Source organism: Oryzias melastigma, linkage group LG12, assembly GCF_002922805.2.
Source record: "Oryzias melastigma strain HK-1 linkage group LG12, ASM292280v2, whole genome shotgun sequence".
In the NCBI taxonomy this organism is placed as follows: Eukaryota; Metazoa; Chordata; class Actinopteri; order Beloniformes; family Adrianichthyidae; genus Oryzias; species Oryzias melastigma.
Genome location: NC_050523.1, coordinates 20296212 through 20311093, shown reverse-complemented (window position 1 = coordinate 20311093; position 14882 = coordinate 20296212). Strand labels below are relative to the sequence as shown.

The 14882-nt window shown below is 39.9% G+C and overlaps 1 protein-coding gene across 3 annotated transcripts in view; it reads right to left on the bottom strand.

Annotated features, from left to right (window-relative positions):
* Positions 1 to 14882, bottom strand: part of rxraa (retinoid X receptor, alpha a) — a 197634-nt gene that overhangs the window by 71999 nt on the left and 110753 nt on the right. For all 3 annotated transcript variants that reach the window (XM_036214525.1, XM_036214526.1, XM_024298832.2), the window contains exon 2: positions 13059 to 13172. In XM_036214525.1, the coding sequence (XP_036070418.1) occupies positions 13059 to 13172 (114 nt within the window). The remainder of the gene's footprint in view (positions 1 to 13058; positions 13173 to 14882) is intronic.

Sequence of the window (14882 nt, the reverse complement as noted above, 5' to 3'; positions counted from 1 at the left end):
CCTTTTAGCTGTCTGCTAAACATATTTATGAGAAAAAAATGTCATAAGAGAGAAACATCCATTTGTGAGTTTTATGACTTCCAGCTTTCAAGTCTGCTAATTCACAAACAACATTTTAACAACTTAGGTCACCTTTTAAGTCAAATTCCAACTAAGTGATTAAAAATCCCACATTCCTCAGCCAAGAAAGAAATTCGACCAAAGTCAACTGTGCTTTTTCTTTATCAAAGCGCTGAGAGTTATAAACTGCTGCAGTCTGCTGCTGTGTTTTTGCTGCAGGCTGCAAAGTAAAGGGCTTTGTGATCATTATGTAAGCTTCAGTACTGTTGTGAATAGTAATTATTTTTCCCTCCTACATATTAATACTGTTGCGATCACGAATCTGGACAGGTAGTTGGAGACAAAAATCAACAAATGCTTCATTACCTAATAACACCCCAATGACAGCTGAGCTATTAGTCTGTTTTCTCCTATAACCTGCATTCTCCTTTAACCTTGAAGTATTTACCAGCAGATGGAAAAAGAAAACACGTAGAGCTCCACTTAACATAAGTTTTAAAGCTCCACCTGTTACTATTATCAGTGTGCATTTGAAGTCACTTTGACAACAAAATGCGAGACTCTGTTTTTTGTTTTTTTTTTGGGACCGTTGCATGTGCGCCTGACACTTGATCCTGTCTGTCTGCATGTCTTGTTTCGACTTAGCCATCCTACCACCCGGCAACATCTGAATAATGGAACTTGCGACGAGCTGTCGGTAGGTGACACGCCACCGGCGCGAAAACTAGAAGGGACGTTGTGTAAGCGTCAGGCTCGCGCACACGTGCTTGTGTGCGGATCGCAAAACATGGAACAGATGGCAGCGAGGGTGTTAAAAAAAACAAAAAAATACATGCTCATTATCAGCTTAAGTTACAAGCAGCAGCTGCTCCTCCTATTGTCTTCAACAGAGATTTTCAATCACCTGAAGCTCATTTCTGACGGTACATTAGAGAAGAAATGGCAGAAAAAACCAGACAAAAGTCTTGGTGTTACACCTTTTAAGCACTTCTTTTAGGGGGTAAAAATTTAGTTTTAAGGTAACAAATAAACAAAGCTCCAATTAAGAACTATATCAAATGGCATTCTCACTTCAAAGAAACAATAAATGTGGAAATAAAAATTCACAATGTGGTATTTTAATTTTTTTACATTTTATTCCAAATAATTTATTATTATTTATTATTATTTAGGCACAATATGGACTTTAATCCTCGTAATATTAAATGATCATTGATTTTTTACAGTGCTGGCAGTCACATTCATTCAATCAATTGATCAATTAAAGGAGCAAAAAAATTGCACAGAAATGACACACTCATACTTCCACCCCTTAAACTAAAATAAAATCATAGTTATTTACTGTAATATAGCTGCTAAGTCAGTTGTAACTCATTAAAAATAACTCCTGATCGTGCGCAGCTGAGAACTAAAGTGAATGTTTTGGATTCTGTAAAGTTTTTTTTTTTTTTTTTTTTTTGCAGAGCTGTCAGAGAAATTATCAGTTCCCTCCTGAGAACACCCACAAAGCCCCAGGGGGCTACAAGCAAGGTGGGTGAGAAGAAGAAGAGTGAGGAAGATGCTCCCATGACATATGAAAGGTGTCGGAAAATAGGGGAAAATGTCTGTCATTACCTTCTAGGGCTTCTGTCTGCTAACTATCACAGCTCTAAAGACTGAACTGACACTGACAATGATTACCCCTACAAGTGATTTTTAAATGTTAAATAATAAAGACGTAAATGTTCTTTTTCTTGTAGATAAGGCAGGAAATAGGATTGATAAGTGAACCAGACAGCTCAGACCACGTGACAAACAACAACAGCAAATTTGTCAATCTTTCAACTTTCCAATCAATGATTGCTTCTGCCGCTGACATTACTGCCCTCCTCACGTCAAAGTCCTGCCGTGACTCCACTGTACCACCATGCTGGTCAATTAGCTCAATGTCACTGACTGTAATGGGCTTGTGGACATGGTGGCCCTGTGGCACTTGCTGCGCTTTTTTTCCACAGTCCCTTGTCCACCAAACAGGGGCATTGACTGAGCCAACCATGAGGGCGGACACTAAAGGTCAGCTTTCTCCTACGGTTCCCCCACCAGCACCCCAGGTCCTATGCTGGAAGCCCACAAAGGGGCTGGCAGGAGTACGGGTTTAGGAGTAAAAACTCCACTGAGTCACTTGATGAGCTGTCAGACAGTCCTGTGGATATAAGGACATTTAAAAGATGAATGGAGCTTTTATAAGCTTTAAAAATAACTGAGGGTGTCAGTTGACAGAAACTGAATAGAGTTTTTTCCTGTAAATGATGATTTCAGAGGCACTGAAATGTGTTTGCACTGATATAAGACTTGCAGTCTGTCTGTTATTATACATCGTTTTAAAGGAAACAACAGAAAGGTTATAGAATTGTGGTTTTATATTAAGAGATACTTTTTTACCAACAAAAAAAGAAAGTGTAAGGAGTGGAGGTGGTAGCAATTAGGGACACTTAGTGTACTGTAGATGCTGTCAAGTTCAACAAGAAATTAAAAATAAAACAATACCATGGAAGACTACTGCAGTACAGTCAAGAAAAAAAATCCCCAAAATAATTTCAAAAAGAAATAGATTTTCACAACTATGGCAGCCCCTGAAAGATATGAAAACCTGAAGTGTTTAAGCTATATGCTAGGGGTGTAACGGATCGCAAAACCCACGGTTCGGATCGTATCACGGTTTTAGGGTCACGGTTCGGATCATTTTTCGGATCAGTTGAATGTTAAAAAAATAAATACGACAACAACAATATGAAAGCTAATTTTTGGAAATGCTTCAAATCATATATTCAGTATCAATATAAAAACTTCCCACACACAATATTTATATATGCAACATTAAAACGTTTGCTCATTGACGCCTATTTATTAAAACAAAATATCTTTAGAGTTTGAACACAAACAAAATACTAAAACATGTAGTTTCTGACTACATTTGCATGTCTTGCGACCAAATCTACAAAAACTGAGAGAAAAGAATGCTTAAAAATAGACAGCTACTTCTCCAAACTTGGAGATTCTTTGAATCCAGAAATTGAAACGTGTACCGATGCTTTTATTCAGGTCTTAACATTAAATAAACCAGATATCTATCCATTCGCGTCATTCATTATGAAGTTCAGAAAAGTTTGTGACGGAAGCTGCAGGGTTTTTCCTGGCTTAAAATAAGGTGGTGGTGTCTCGTCGCGACTTCAGACTTGTATACCTTAACAAGTTTATTTTACTATTATTGTGGTTATTTCATAAATAACTGAGAGGTCCCGGGTTCAAATCCCGGACGAGCCCCCAATTTGTTACAACTGGCTCTGAACCGTAACAAAAGGGGAGACGAAATCGGTTTTAGCACTCTAAGTATTTTAATGTGCATAAGAAAAGTTAACACAACAGAGGAGGGAAGACGAAGTGAAGACTTTACAGTCACAGACCCCTTCACTCATTCACACACTGATGGTGGTCCGCCGCTGAACACTGGCGCCAACCTTCTACCAGAAGCAAGGTGGGGCTCAGCGTCTTGCCCAAGAACACTTCAACACATGGGCAGACAAAGTGTGAATCAAACCCGCAATCTTCCGATCAGGAGTCGACGGCCTTTTAAACAAAGCATTTCTAAGGAGTACGTTTATATTAGTGTTATAATGGTATGATTTTCAAAGACAATCGTACCAAAGTGTTTTCACTGCAAACGCATAATGCAGTTTTATCCTTGACCCAATCATGCCTTTGAGTTAGTTGTCTCATCAGGTTCTTGATTACCTCTTTCCTGAAATGTTCCTCTTTTCAGGAAGACTGCTTTGATGGACTGGGGTGTTGTTTGTGTCACCGAGCCCTTACTGAACTATTACACACACAGTTATGTGATCACTCTGTTAACATCTGGTCACAACATGCAATCTGCCTGCTTTGATCGATTGAACTCATTTGAAACGTACAGGAGCATTGGACATATGAAGCGTTTTCTCTTTTATGTTTGGAACAGACTAATTTAGACCACATGTTTTAATAGGTTTAGCCTTTCATTTCTGTTTTTATTATTACTTTTTGTAATAGTCATAGATAAGTCTATACTCACTTTTGGACTAGAGACACCAACACTAGCTTACATTGTAAACTAGATTTTGTTATTGTTTACAACCATGATGGTCTTCATCCCTTAAACTTCAGGACCTCCTGCATCTGTGCTCTTGATCAGCTTGTTTGGTAAAACAGCAGCTGCAGCTTTTGTGGCACCACCACGGCCACAGTCAAAACTCCTCCAGGGCAGCCAGCATCAGACCAACACTGAGACCGACAAGATATTTCCATTAGTCTCTGCATTACCATCACTCCTACCCTTGCTGTCTCTGTGCACGTCAAGGAGCGGCTCTCTAAGGAGAGAGCACGTGGGAGTTGCAAACACTTCTCCCCCCACTTCCACCTCTCACATCCCAGCATGTACTGGCCTGCATTAGCACACTCGGGTGGGCCTGTTGCTGTGCAGCTGAGATATGTGACATTGGGAGGTCAGGACTCAACCACCCTGCCTCCACCTGCCACGCTCATGCACACATGCGTCTTTGACCCTTTGTCCTCTACTCTACGAACCTCATTTCCTGGTTTCCCCTTTAGGGGAGAGCAAAGGTGGGGTATGTATGGGCTGAGGTGGCAGGTGCTACGCTTTGACCTTCCACTTCATGAGATCGGCGTTGGTGACATTCGGATCAGGCGCTCGCTAGCATGGCTTCTCTCTCTCCCCACCGCCAAGCCGGCTATAATGCCAAGCGTGTCAAATCATTTTAGCGTCAAAATACCAACAGTCTCCCACTCTCTGCCCCAACATCCCTGTCTGCTTTTCTCTCTCTGCTTCTCCTCCTCTGGGGTGGCGGTGAGGGGATGAACTGCCCTTCAACAGCCATGATGGCGACTAACCACAGTGGGCAAAGGCAGCACCAGACCCACCGCTGACAGCATCAAGCTCCAATTCTGTTTTTCTTCAATGTCTAACTCTTCAAACCTCAATTATCACCAACAAAGTAGAGGGGAAACAAAAGCTGAAGCAGAGCTGAGTCTTACTACGCCATAATAATGCAAATACTAATTCAATCCAAATAAGACTTATACCTACAGATGTCCGGATCACATGATTTGGAATCGGGCCCAATCGCATAGTTTAAGACTCAATTAGAATAAGATGTTGTATCCCGATCAGGGATTGGAATTTTTTTTCTTTATTATTTTGATCTGCGCTGTTTATTTCAAGCTTATTATTTCAAATAAATGCCATAGTAGTCTGCATATCATAAACAGATAACTACATTTTACCGCCATAAAGCACAGCAAAATATGGCACTATTTTGAGCAGAAGGCGCACAAAAATAATTTGGCAAGGTTAGTGAAATATTCCCAGATTCTGACTTTCTGCCTATTTCTGAATAATCTTCTAAAAACCTGCGCTCTGAGCACCAGCCCCTGCAAACCCTTGAAAACGAGTAAGTTGATGTCCCAAAGTGAAACCAGCACCTTTTTGTAAGTGTCTGCACTGCCAGAACTGCGATCCAGGCTAACATAAAGACCCAATTTCTCCACTCAGCTAACTGGGATCAGCTGCGAGCTTCACCACTCAGCCAGCAGTGATGAGCTGCAAGCTTTGCTATTCAGCGAGTGGTGATCAGCCGCGTGCTTCGCCGCACAGCTAGCAGTGAGGAGCTGCGAACTTCGCCGCTCAGCTAGCAGTGCTCAGCTGCGAGCTTCATCGCTCAAATGGCGGTGATCAGCTACGAGCTTTGCTGCTCAAGTAGCGGTGATGAGCTGCAAGCTTTGCCATTCATCTAGCGGTGATCAATGACGAGCTTTGCTGCTCAGCTAGCGGTGCTCATCACTATATTGCCATCGCTATAACCAGTGTAGCAATGGCTGGGGCTACTAAAGGCTGATATATGGTATGCACATCAATTTTGACAAAAATAACTCATTTTTCATAAACAATTTGTTCTTTAGTGTGCCAAAATATGTGATCATATATATAAATATGGTTTACTCTGAAAGACGTAAAAAAAAGCATAGTAAAAGCCTTTTAATGACTAACAAAAAAAAACAATTCAAAACAAATGTTTACATTCATGAGCTGGTCATGAATACTCATCATTGTATCCATGCTACAACAATGATTTTAAGTCATTTTTTAGAATTTTTAATGGAGACATGAATCACATTTGATAAAAAATGTTCAATAGTCCTAAAGATATTAAAGCTGCAGTCACCAAACTTTCTCAAATGACTGATTATCAGCTATTTTTACTAGTTAATAAACTAGTTAATAAAATAAAAATTGCGGAAAACCTGGATTTGGCTATTACATTTGTTCATTTTTTAATGTGGTACGAAAGTGTCAAATCAGGATTTTGTATCAGCAAATTCTCAAAATCAAATGACTGGATCGAATCGGGACCAAGAAAACCCCTACAAGTTACTAAAGTCCAGAAATACTGACTTACATTCTTCTGTTGTTGCTTTTAATCTGCAGTAAATCAGAGGCAAATTTGAGTGCAGCATTTAGAAACAAAAGGTTCAAAGGGAAAGTAAGACTTATGGCAGAAATAAATCCCCAAAACTGCCCTTTCCCTTTGCTCTGTCCTTGTCAAAATATCTGGCCCCTCTGTTTTTAGCAAATCCAAATGTTCAGAGCATTTTTCTTTTTACTTTCCATCTCCCTTATAAACAAGTTTAAAATAAAACAGCAGCCATAATGAATAGCAGGTCAGAAATCATGTGTAATTTTGGATTCTTGCTGCTAACAATTGTTTTCTATCATAACACATATGGCAACTTTTTCTTTTTGCCAGTTGCGCCTGTGTGATTTATTGCACCCCGCAGGATATTTGTCTCCACACAAAAAATAACACAATTTCTTCCTGTTTGTTTGTGTAGAGAGCTGCATTGTGTCACGAGCCAGTTTTACTGCTCCCATGCAAACGAGGCACACTCAAGTTCTGTCATTTCCTAATTCTCTAAAGTTTATCCAGGGCTCCTTAAAACTCAGTCGGTGTCAGTGATGTAAACCTGGCGCTCGGGGTCAGGCTTGAGGAGCCGGAAATGCTGCAACAGCACTGCTTCTGCTGTTTTTAACAGCTGACTTTCCAGCAGACACAGTCAGGAGTGAGATATCTTGAGTTCACATGTACGTCCTCATTTATATTCATGCCTTTGGTTAATTCGCCCATATTTTCAGGCTCAATCCAATATGCATCACTGTGATTTACATACTGTTCTTTGTTGGGCAACATGGGATCTGAAAAATGAGAACTTGCTTATTCATGTTTAATTGATGTTAATAAAAAATGCAGGATTTTTCTTCCTTTTTTCTTCATTTCACAATTCAAAGAGGAACATAGTGTATTGTTAATCTCACTCAAGGGGGCCGGATAAACGCAGAGCAACACAGGACTCTGTGGCACAAGGAAATCTCACTTTAATTTAACTGCCTCTGAGAATAAATATTTTTTAGCCAAACTGCGACTAAAAATAAAACAGAAGTCTGAGTTAAAGCAGAAAACACAGTGCTTTCTGTCTTTAAAGGGTACAAGAACCTGAAATATATTTGCATATTAAATTCATTACACATAAAATTATCTTTCACCCATGACAATTCAAATATAAATGTTGCTTCCTTTGCACAAAAATGATTTCTCACCTTTTTTACAAACATCAGCTTAATCAAAGCCAGAATCAAAAGTGATTTTAGGCGTTACTTTTTTTTTTTTTTTTTTTTTTTTGCTGCAACAATGATATAGTATTTCACTGTGATGGTGCTGCCGGGGATTAAAGGCTTAGGGAGTTATCAAAAGCTTAGTCTCTCAGATTTCTGGTGACCCGCCGTGGATGACTGCCATCAATCTGTACCAGCGAGGACCTCCACCTCTACAGCCGCATCCCTGTCAGTGCTGCTGGATGCCAAGGTGGCAGTTCAACCCGCAGGCCAGCCCTGTTTGACAGAAAGGCCTTGATGCTAAATTAGAGTCATGCAAAAAAAGAAGAAGACAAAGATGATTTAACGCATCAAATGCTTGTGGTTGAGGGATCAACAAAGGGATAATTCTCCTCATGATATCATTTCATGTCGTTACATTTTTGCCTCACACCCAATTTTGGATTTGCAAACACAAAAAAAAGAAAGGCTTTAAACCTTCAAGGACTTCAAATAACCCTAATTAACACCACAAGAGGGTAATCTGTTGCGGGAAAAAAGCAACTCATGGTTAATGATAAGTTTGAAACAAACCCAAACAGTTAATTAACGATACACTATGACAGCTCTTATCCAAGTTATGACAAACTCCAGCCCTCTGATTTAACATAAACTACATACCAAAAAAGAAATGGAGAAAAGCTGATTAGCTTTAGCTTAGCTGTGGTATTTGAGTGTTTAACTGGGCTTTGTGTACCCCGATAAGTGCTGCATAGTGACCTTCAGCCTCTCTGGCTCCTGACCTGACAGGAAGCAGCCCGGGAGAGCGTCGACCAATTACAGCGAGGGAGCTCGGAGCACGCCGAGGATAACAAGCCCCCTCTCTGTGACCCTCCTCACCTCTGCAGGACCCCGCGATGGGAAATAAGAGGAGCCAGGACTCACTTTAACCCAACGTCAACCCCCCTCTGTAACCCGCCGGCCTCCTCCAGAGCAGCTCCTTCACACCCTCCAACCCTAATTCTGGTTTCGAGCCCCGCTGTGTGACCGCGAGGTCTGCAAACACATGCTGCGTCTCTCCGGAAATCCACCACATGGCTCATTACTGCGGTGCTGATGCTAAAAGAACGCGCAGAAAAACAATGGGGTCGTAAACACACTCGCGCCAGAGCTGAAGCTGTGTCAGTTTTCCTTCTGCAGTTTACCCTGGCAATCTTCGAAACGAGAATGGAGGAGGAGGGGGTTAGATCTTCTTTACAAGCATGAACGCTAAATAGGCTCTGCAAAAACTGGCAGGATTTGAGAGGTAGTCAGTTAATGCTGAGGCTTAGTAATGAAAAGAGAACAGTGATGCAGCACGCCTGTGATTACAACTGCATGAGAAGCGCAATTAATAAAGAGTGATGAATTAACCCCGTACGTCATGGCTTCATCTCATTAGAAAGTGTAACACACTCAAATCGAGTTTCCGGCGCATTGGTCAAACAAATTCAAAACTAATGAAATATAAGAAGCGGGAGTCCTATACCAAAGCCTCCCCCCTTCTCTCTCCAGGCAGAATTGGTCCTGTCGTTTGGACCCTGCAAACGCAGACCATATGTGAGTTTAGGCCTGGCAATCAGACGGCATTGTGGAGCGGGAGGCTGAGTTCATCAGGAAAAAATTAGCCCGCCGCTCTGCAGGCCTCGCTCCCATTGGCCAGTCACGCGGCCCGCTCCGTTTGAGGGCACCCCAGACATTCCTGTGGATAATCTTTTCCATTCCTCCACTCAGCTCGGTGAGGACAGACCAAATCGCAGCACAAGGCGTGCATTGTGAGTGCCTTTTTCAGAAAGCCCTGTTTTCAATGCTGTCTCTCTTTTACGTTTTCCCTCTTTCTCACCTCATACACCACAAAAAAAGCACGTTTTCCATCATCACTTTTTTTTCTCTTAACAAAATATAAATGCAAAAAAAAAAGTTGTTTTTTTTCTCAACAACTTCTATGGAAAAGCTCAGATTGCTACGGTTCTCACGGTCCTGGAGCAGCATGAGCTTGCTCTGGAGAATCCCGAACAATGTAAAACCACTGAAACCAGCGTGCAGCCACATCTGTGTTCTGCCTGGAGTTCAGCACATCTGAAAACGGCTCTCTAGTTTTCCCAAAAAAGCCTCCTGCTTGGTCACCACTACACAGCTTGCGCCTCCCACAGCAGCTTGTCATTGTGGCTGCAGGCAAGCGGCAGGAACATCATGATTGGAGGACAATCACACAATTTGGGGACACTGATAGATTTATAGTAGCATGTTCCATAATTAGATGCATGATTATTACAGGGTTTATAAAGTTCAGACTTTAGAGTGGCTGTGAGCAAACAGTAACTCTATTTTGGCTTCTTCAGACACCAGACAACTCCAAATTTCTCCTGAAAACTCTACCAAAAACTGTATAAATAAACCATTTCTTCCTTTTTCCGTTTGCTCAAAAACTTTGATGAAGTCTAATAGGACAAGACGTTCAAAAAAGAAGGAAAAGTCTGGCATATTTCAACATTATTACCCTTATAATGCAGATGCTCTCAAATGTTCTAGGACACATCCACCCGGATCAAACAAATATGTAGTAATTGATCATAAATACTGTATATATAGCATTATGCGGGGGAAGTTGGTGGAAAAACTGTACTCAACTTGCTTATAAGAAATTATTTCTAAGGAGACAGAACTTTATTTTTTATGCTGTCAAATCCCATGAAACCACTAAAAGAGAGGAATATATAGATTTTAAAGTGAAACAGATTTTTTAAAATATATTTCCCTTTTTAATAACACCACTAAAAAGTGTTCTGATCTGAGCTGTTCCTGAGCAGCTTTAATGTGCTGCTATAGGAAGCATCATAGAAAACTTCAGAGATTTATCAGTCAAAAGAAAGAAGTGGCAAAATCTCCCTTTCAGTTTGATTTAGTTTAAGAAAAATCATTGCTTCATTCACAATTGACTAAATCCAAACTTTTACAACTTTAAAAATTAAAGAAAATCAAAATGCTTTAATACTAGTTTATAGGATAGTTAGCACTATAGATAAAAAACAGAAGATATTTTTTCTGTTCTTTATAGTCTAATTCTGAAGGAAGTTTTATTATGAAAAACTTCTGGATTATCTCCATCATATCCGACTTTATCTTGTCACATGTCAAGTTGCTCGATCATGTGTTGAAAATCCATGCGATGCTTTCTTAAAGTGGCTGTACCTTCTGCTAAACTGAAACCCTTAAACTAGAAAAGTTAACACCATATTTGGAAATTCTCTTTTTCCAGAAAAGAATCAGTGAGGAAGCAGAAGAAGAACCTTTGACTTCAAAATAAAAGAAAGATGAATTTAACAGACAAAAACCAGGAGTCTTTACCTATGATATGGATTTTTTTTGTGACAGCAAAATGCTTAAAATGTCCCTGAACTCTAAATTAGCATAAAAACTGGACACATGTCTAAATTAGCCAAAAGCAAATAGCATGTTCTTAAAATAATGGCTAAATGACAAATTATCTTGAAAAATTCCAGTAGTTGTTGAACATTTTAAAGTTTGAATTGTGTCTCTAACTGAAAGTATGAAAAAGTAACAAATTTTAAAATGCACAAAGTTTTTTAAGGAATTGAGCAATTTCTTATTTATTTCTAACAGGGCATATTTTGCTTAATAATTTAAAAACCTATAAAGTTCATGAATACCAAAAGTACAAGTAGTAATGTCTGGAACTAGCTGAACGCTTTGATGTCAAGATTGCTGTAAAGCATTCACACAATAATGCAGAATAGACATCAATCAAATTGGACAAATAAAGTTGTTTAAACAGTTTATGATCATATTTAGAAAATACTAGTTTTAGTGAATGTCTTTAATTTATCTGTTGCACCTTAAAAGTCAGAAGAAGCTGCAGCTAATTTTTTAGCTTCCACTTTGACAGTTATGGTGATTAAAGGAAAATCTACCACATTTTATGGTTCCAGCATGAAATCTAAAGCACAAATAAAGTATAAAGGAGCAGCAGAAATTTTAAAGAGGATAAAGATAAACTTTACAATTGAAAGTTAAGGGAAATGTGAAGGCTAGAATAATAATTAAAAAAAACATCACACACCCTCTTCAGCCTCATTCAGGACGGTCTATGAAAATATTGTCAGACATTAAATCGATCCATGGCTAGAAAAAGTTGGGGACCACTACTCTAAACCGTTGCACTTTGAAGCTAGGATGTGAACTTTTTTTTAACCTTGTTTTTAGTCTCTATAATGATTCTCCTCAAAGAAAAAAAAGGCCTTCATGACTGTAACCATATTTATTTTGTGGAAGGAGTAGGGATAAACGTCTGATTATGTTAAATTGTGAGTTTAAAAACCAATGAACCACTTCAAAACAAACACACGACTTACATGGAGAAAACAAGCACAAAGTCATGAACGCTTGCAAAACTAAAAGCATGAATGATAAAACAGCTAAAACAGTGAATGCAAAACAAGAGGAACAATAGGAAGCACTTGGTCTCTATTAAGAAAAACTTGCAACATAAAAGGATAAATATATTAAAGAAGATGTATATAATTTTCTTCAAACAAAGAACTCCTTTAACATCTCATTACATAAAGGCTTCAGCTTGGGGATGAAATTATAATCAGCTGCATGCTCTCATGGAGGTTTTTATAAGCGTAAGTGGCCGTATCCTGCCATGCAGCTCATGCTCTCCTCACATGATGGGCAGCGCAGCTGGTCACAGCTCTGAAGCTGCAGAAGGCACACGCTTTGGCGATGGAGTTCTAAATGCATCAGCATTAACCACATGTTCTGCAAAGCTTAGATTCCTGATCATCAGCCTCACGGCAGGCACTGAATCTTAGAATAATCACCGATACAGGACTCCAAACACCACTGCTAACATCAGTGGGGCTCCACACGCAAAGACACCATCATAAAAGCAGGCACATACAAAGACCCCACAACAGCGTTGCCTCTGGTCAATGGTTCAAGAACAACAAGCTTCCACCCCATAAAAACAACACAGCTCCTCTGAAAAATATCATTTTGATCTGTGTGGGTTCATGTCGTGAAAACAGATTTATTCCAGTAAACAGCAGTGCCCTTTTTTGATGCTTACACAATTATTACACAATTAGGCACATGGGATCATGAGGTAAGTTTGAAAACAAGTCTCTCATGACTGTGACCTTTCCTTAAAAAAAAAAAAAAAGAAAAAAAAAACTGAATAATTCATAATGGGGCCAGCATGTTACTGTAATACAAAGATAAGCTAGGTATTTTAACCAGGTTTGTTTAACGCGGTTACCTGAGGACAAGCGGCGCTGATGGAGGGGGCAGACTCCGCTGAAGCACGAACAGACCTCAGCTGAGTGACCTCGCTGCATTGGGGGAGCCAGCGAGCACTGGGGCTTCAAGAACCCTGTAATGAAGAGGATAAGACAACAAATGAGGGGAGAGAATTTGTAAAGTTTATAAAAAAAATGAAAACAGGAAGTTAAAACAGTTTAAAGCTGCGTACACACTGAGCATTTTATCTGCGTTCAAGAACCTGCATTTAGAACATTCTTGAATGAGTGTTTAGCCAATGATGTTCACACTGCACAAGCAGGGAGGGCTTCTTCTTTTTTTGCTACCGTTTACTTGCGCGTCTGCCACCTACAGTTGGAAGAGTCTTGGTGCAAAAAATTGAATTGGTGCAAATCGGGTGAATCATGCTCCAGGCTTTTTCTTTAACAGCTCTATTCTGATATTTGAAAGACTTTGACAAGAATTCCAACCGGACACAAACCGCAATTATACATTTCTCTTGCATTATCAGTTTTTAAACTGTTGGTACTTCTGTCAATTAAAAGGGACATCATAAATCACTATTTATCAAATTTCAACCTGGTTTAACTGGCAATGTGTGTTCAATGGCCACACACTTTGTACCTACAGCCAAAAACAGTCATAGAAACTTGCACAGCTATGGGTGAACGCGAGTTTTGAACATGTAAGCCTGAAAAGTGCGTTTGAAGAGACTTTTCATTGAAAGTAACCACTTAAACGTGGATTGCAGAGGGCGGTGCGTGCATAGCCTAAGACTAACCACCGGCGCTACCGTCACTTCTAGTCAACATTCACAACTAGATAGATCTGCTGGACCTCAGCTTCAGCGCCCTCATTACTCGGGCCAGCTGTGCGTCTCTATCCAGGTTCAAACCTCCTGACAGAGGACAGAACCTGCAGAAGTAATGCTGCTCCACGGGTTAAAAAAAAGAAAGGCATTTCGGTGCGGGGATGAGGGTTAGCAACTCATTGTGGGCAAAATGCCAGAGCAGGCCCGGGTGCCTGGAGGGACTGAAGGAGGTCGTCTTGGTGTCTGTCTCTGGGGTCGCAGGGTTCCCTTTCAATAGGGAAGTCATTATCTGACACAATGAGACAACTGTGAAGCCTGTACCCCCCTGAAGTCAAGCACTCACCAGTCACTGGCATCACCCAGCTTAGAGAAAGAGCAATGATCAAACCCAGATGCTCCAGAAATGAGGTTTGTAGGGTACCCTATATTATCCCCTGTTGTCAACTTGATAATCATTAAATTATAAGGATAACAATCTGTAAAAAGACAAAAAAAAAATTGTTTTACTACAGTTTACAGTCCACAGGTAAATTTCTCCCCATCATATCACCACTGGAGAGTCCAGAAGTAACAACATCATCTAAAAAGACTTACAAAAAAATAAATGAATTATTAAGTAATGTAATATTACAAATGAGCTTCATATGTTTTTTAAGTGCAGCAGCTTTAAAGCCTAAGATTTTCAACAATGTTTCTGCTCAGGTACTAATGGAGAATCAACAATTTGATATGACCACAGTACCTTCACAAAACCAATATATTCATATTTGTGCAGGAATGATATATGCTTGACATCTGTTTGCTTGTTTCCACATGGATGTACCAGTCAGTTGATCTGTATTTGTCGTATGTATGTGTCAATATCCATGTGTGGGAAGGTTTTAGCAGCCAATAGTTATGTTTGTAGTTTGGAGTATGTCGATCTGTATGTCTATGGACCAGCCCAGCCCTCTTGGTAAATATCTACATGTGAAAGTAAAATGAAATCTTGAGGAACTTGTTGCCTCTTAT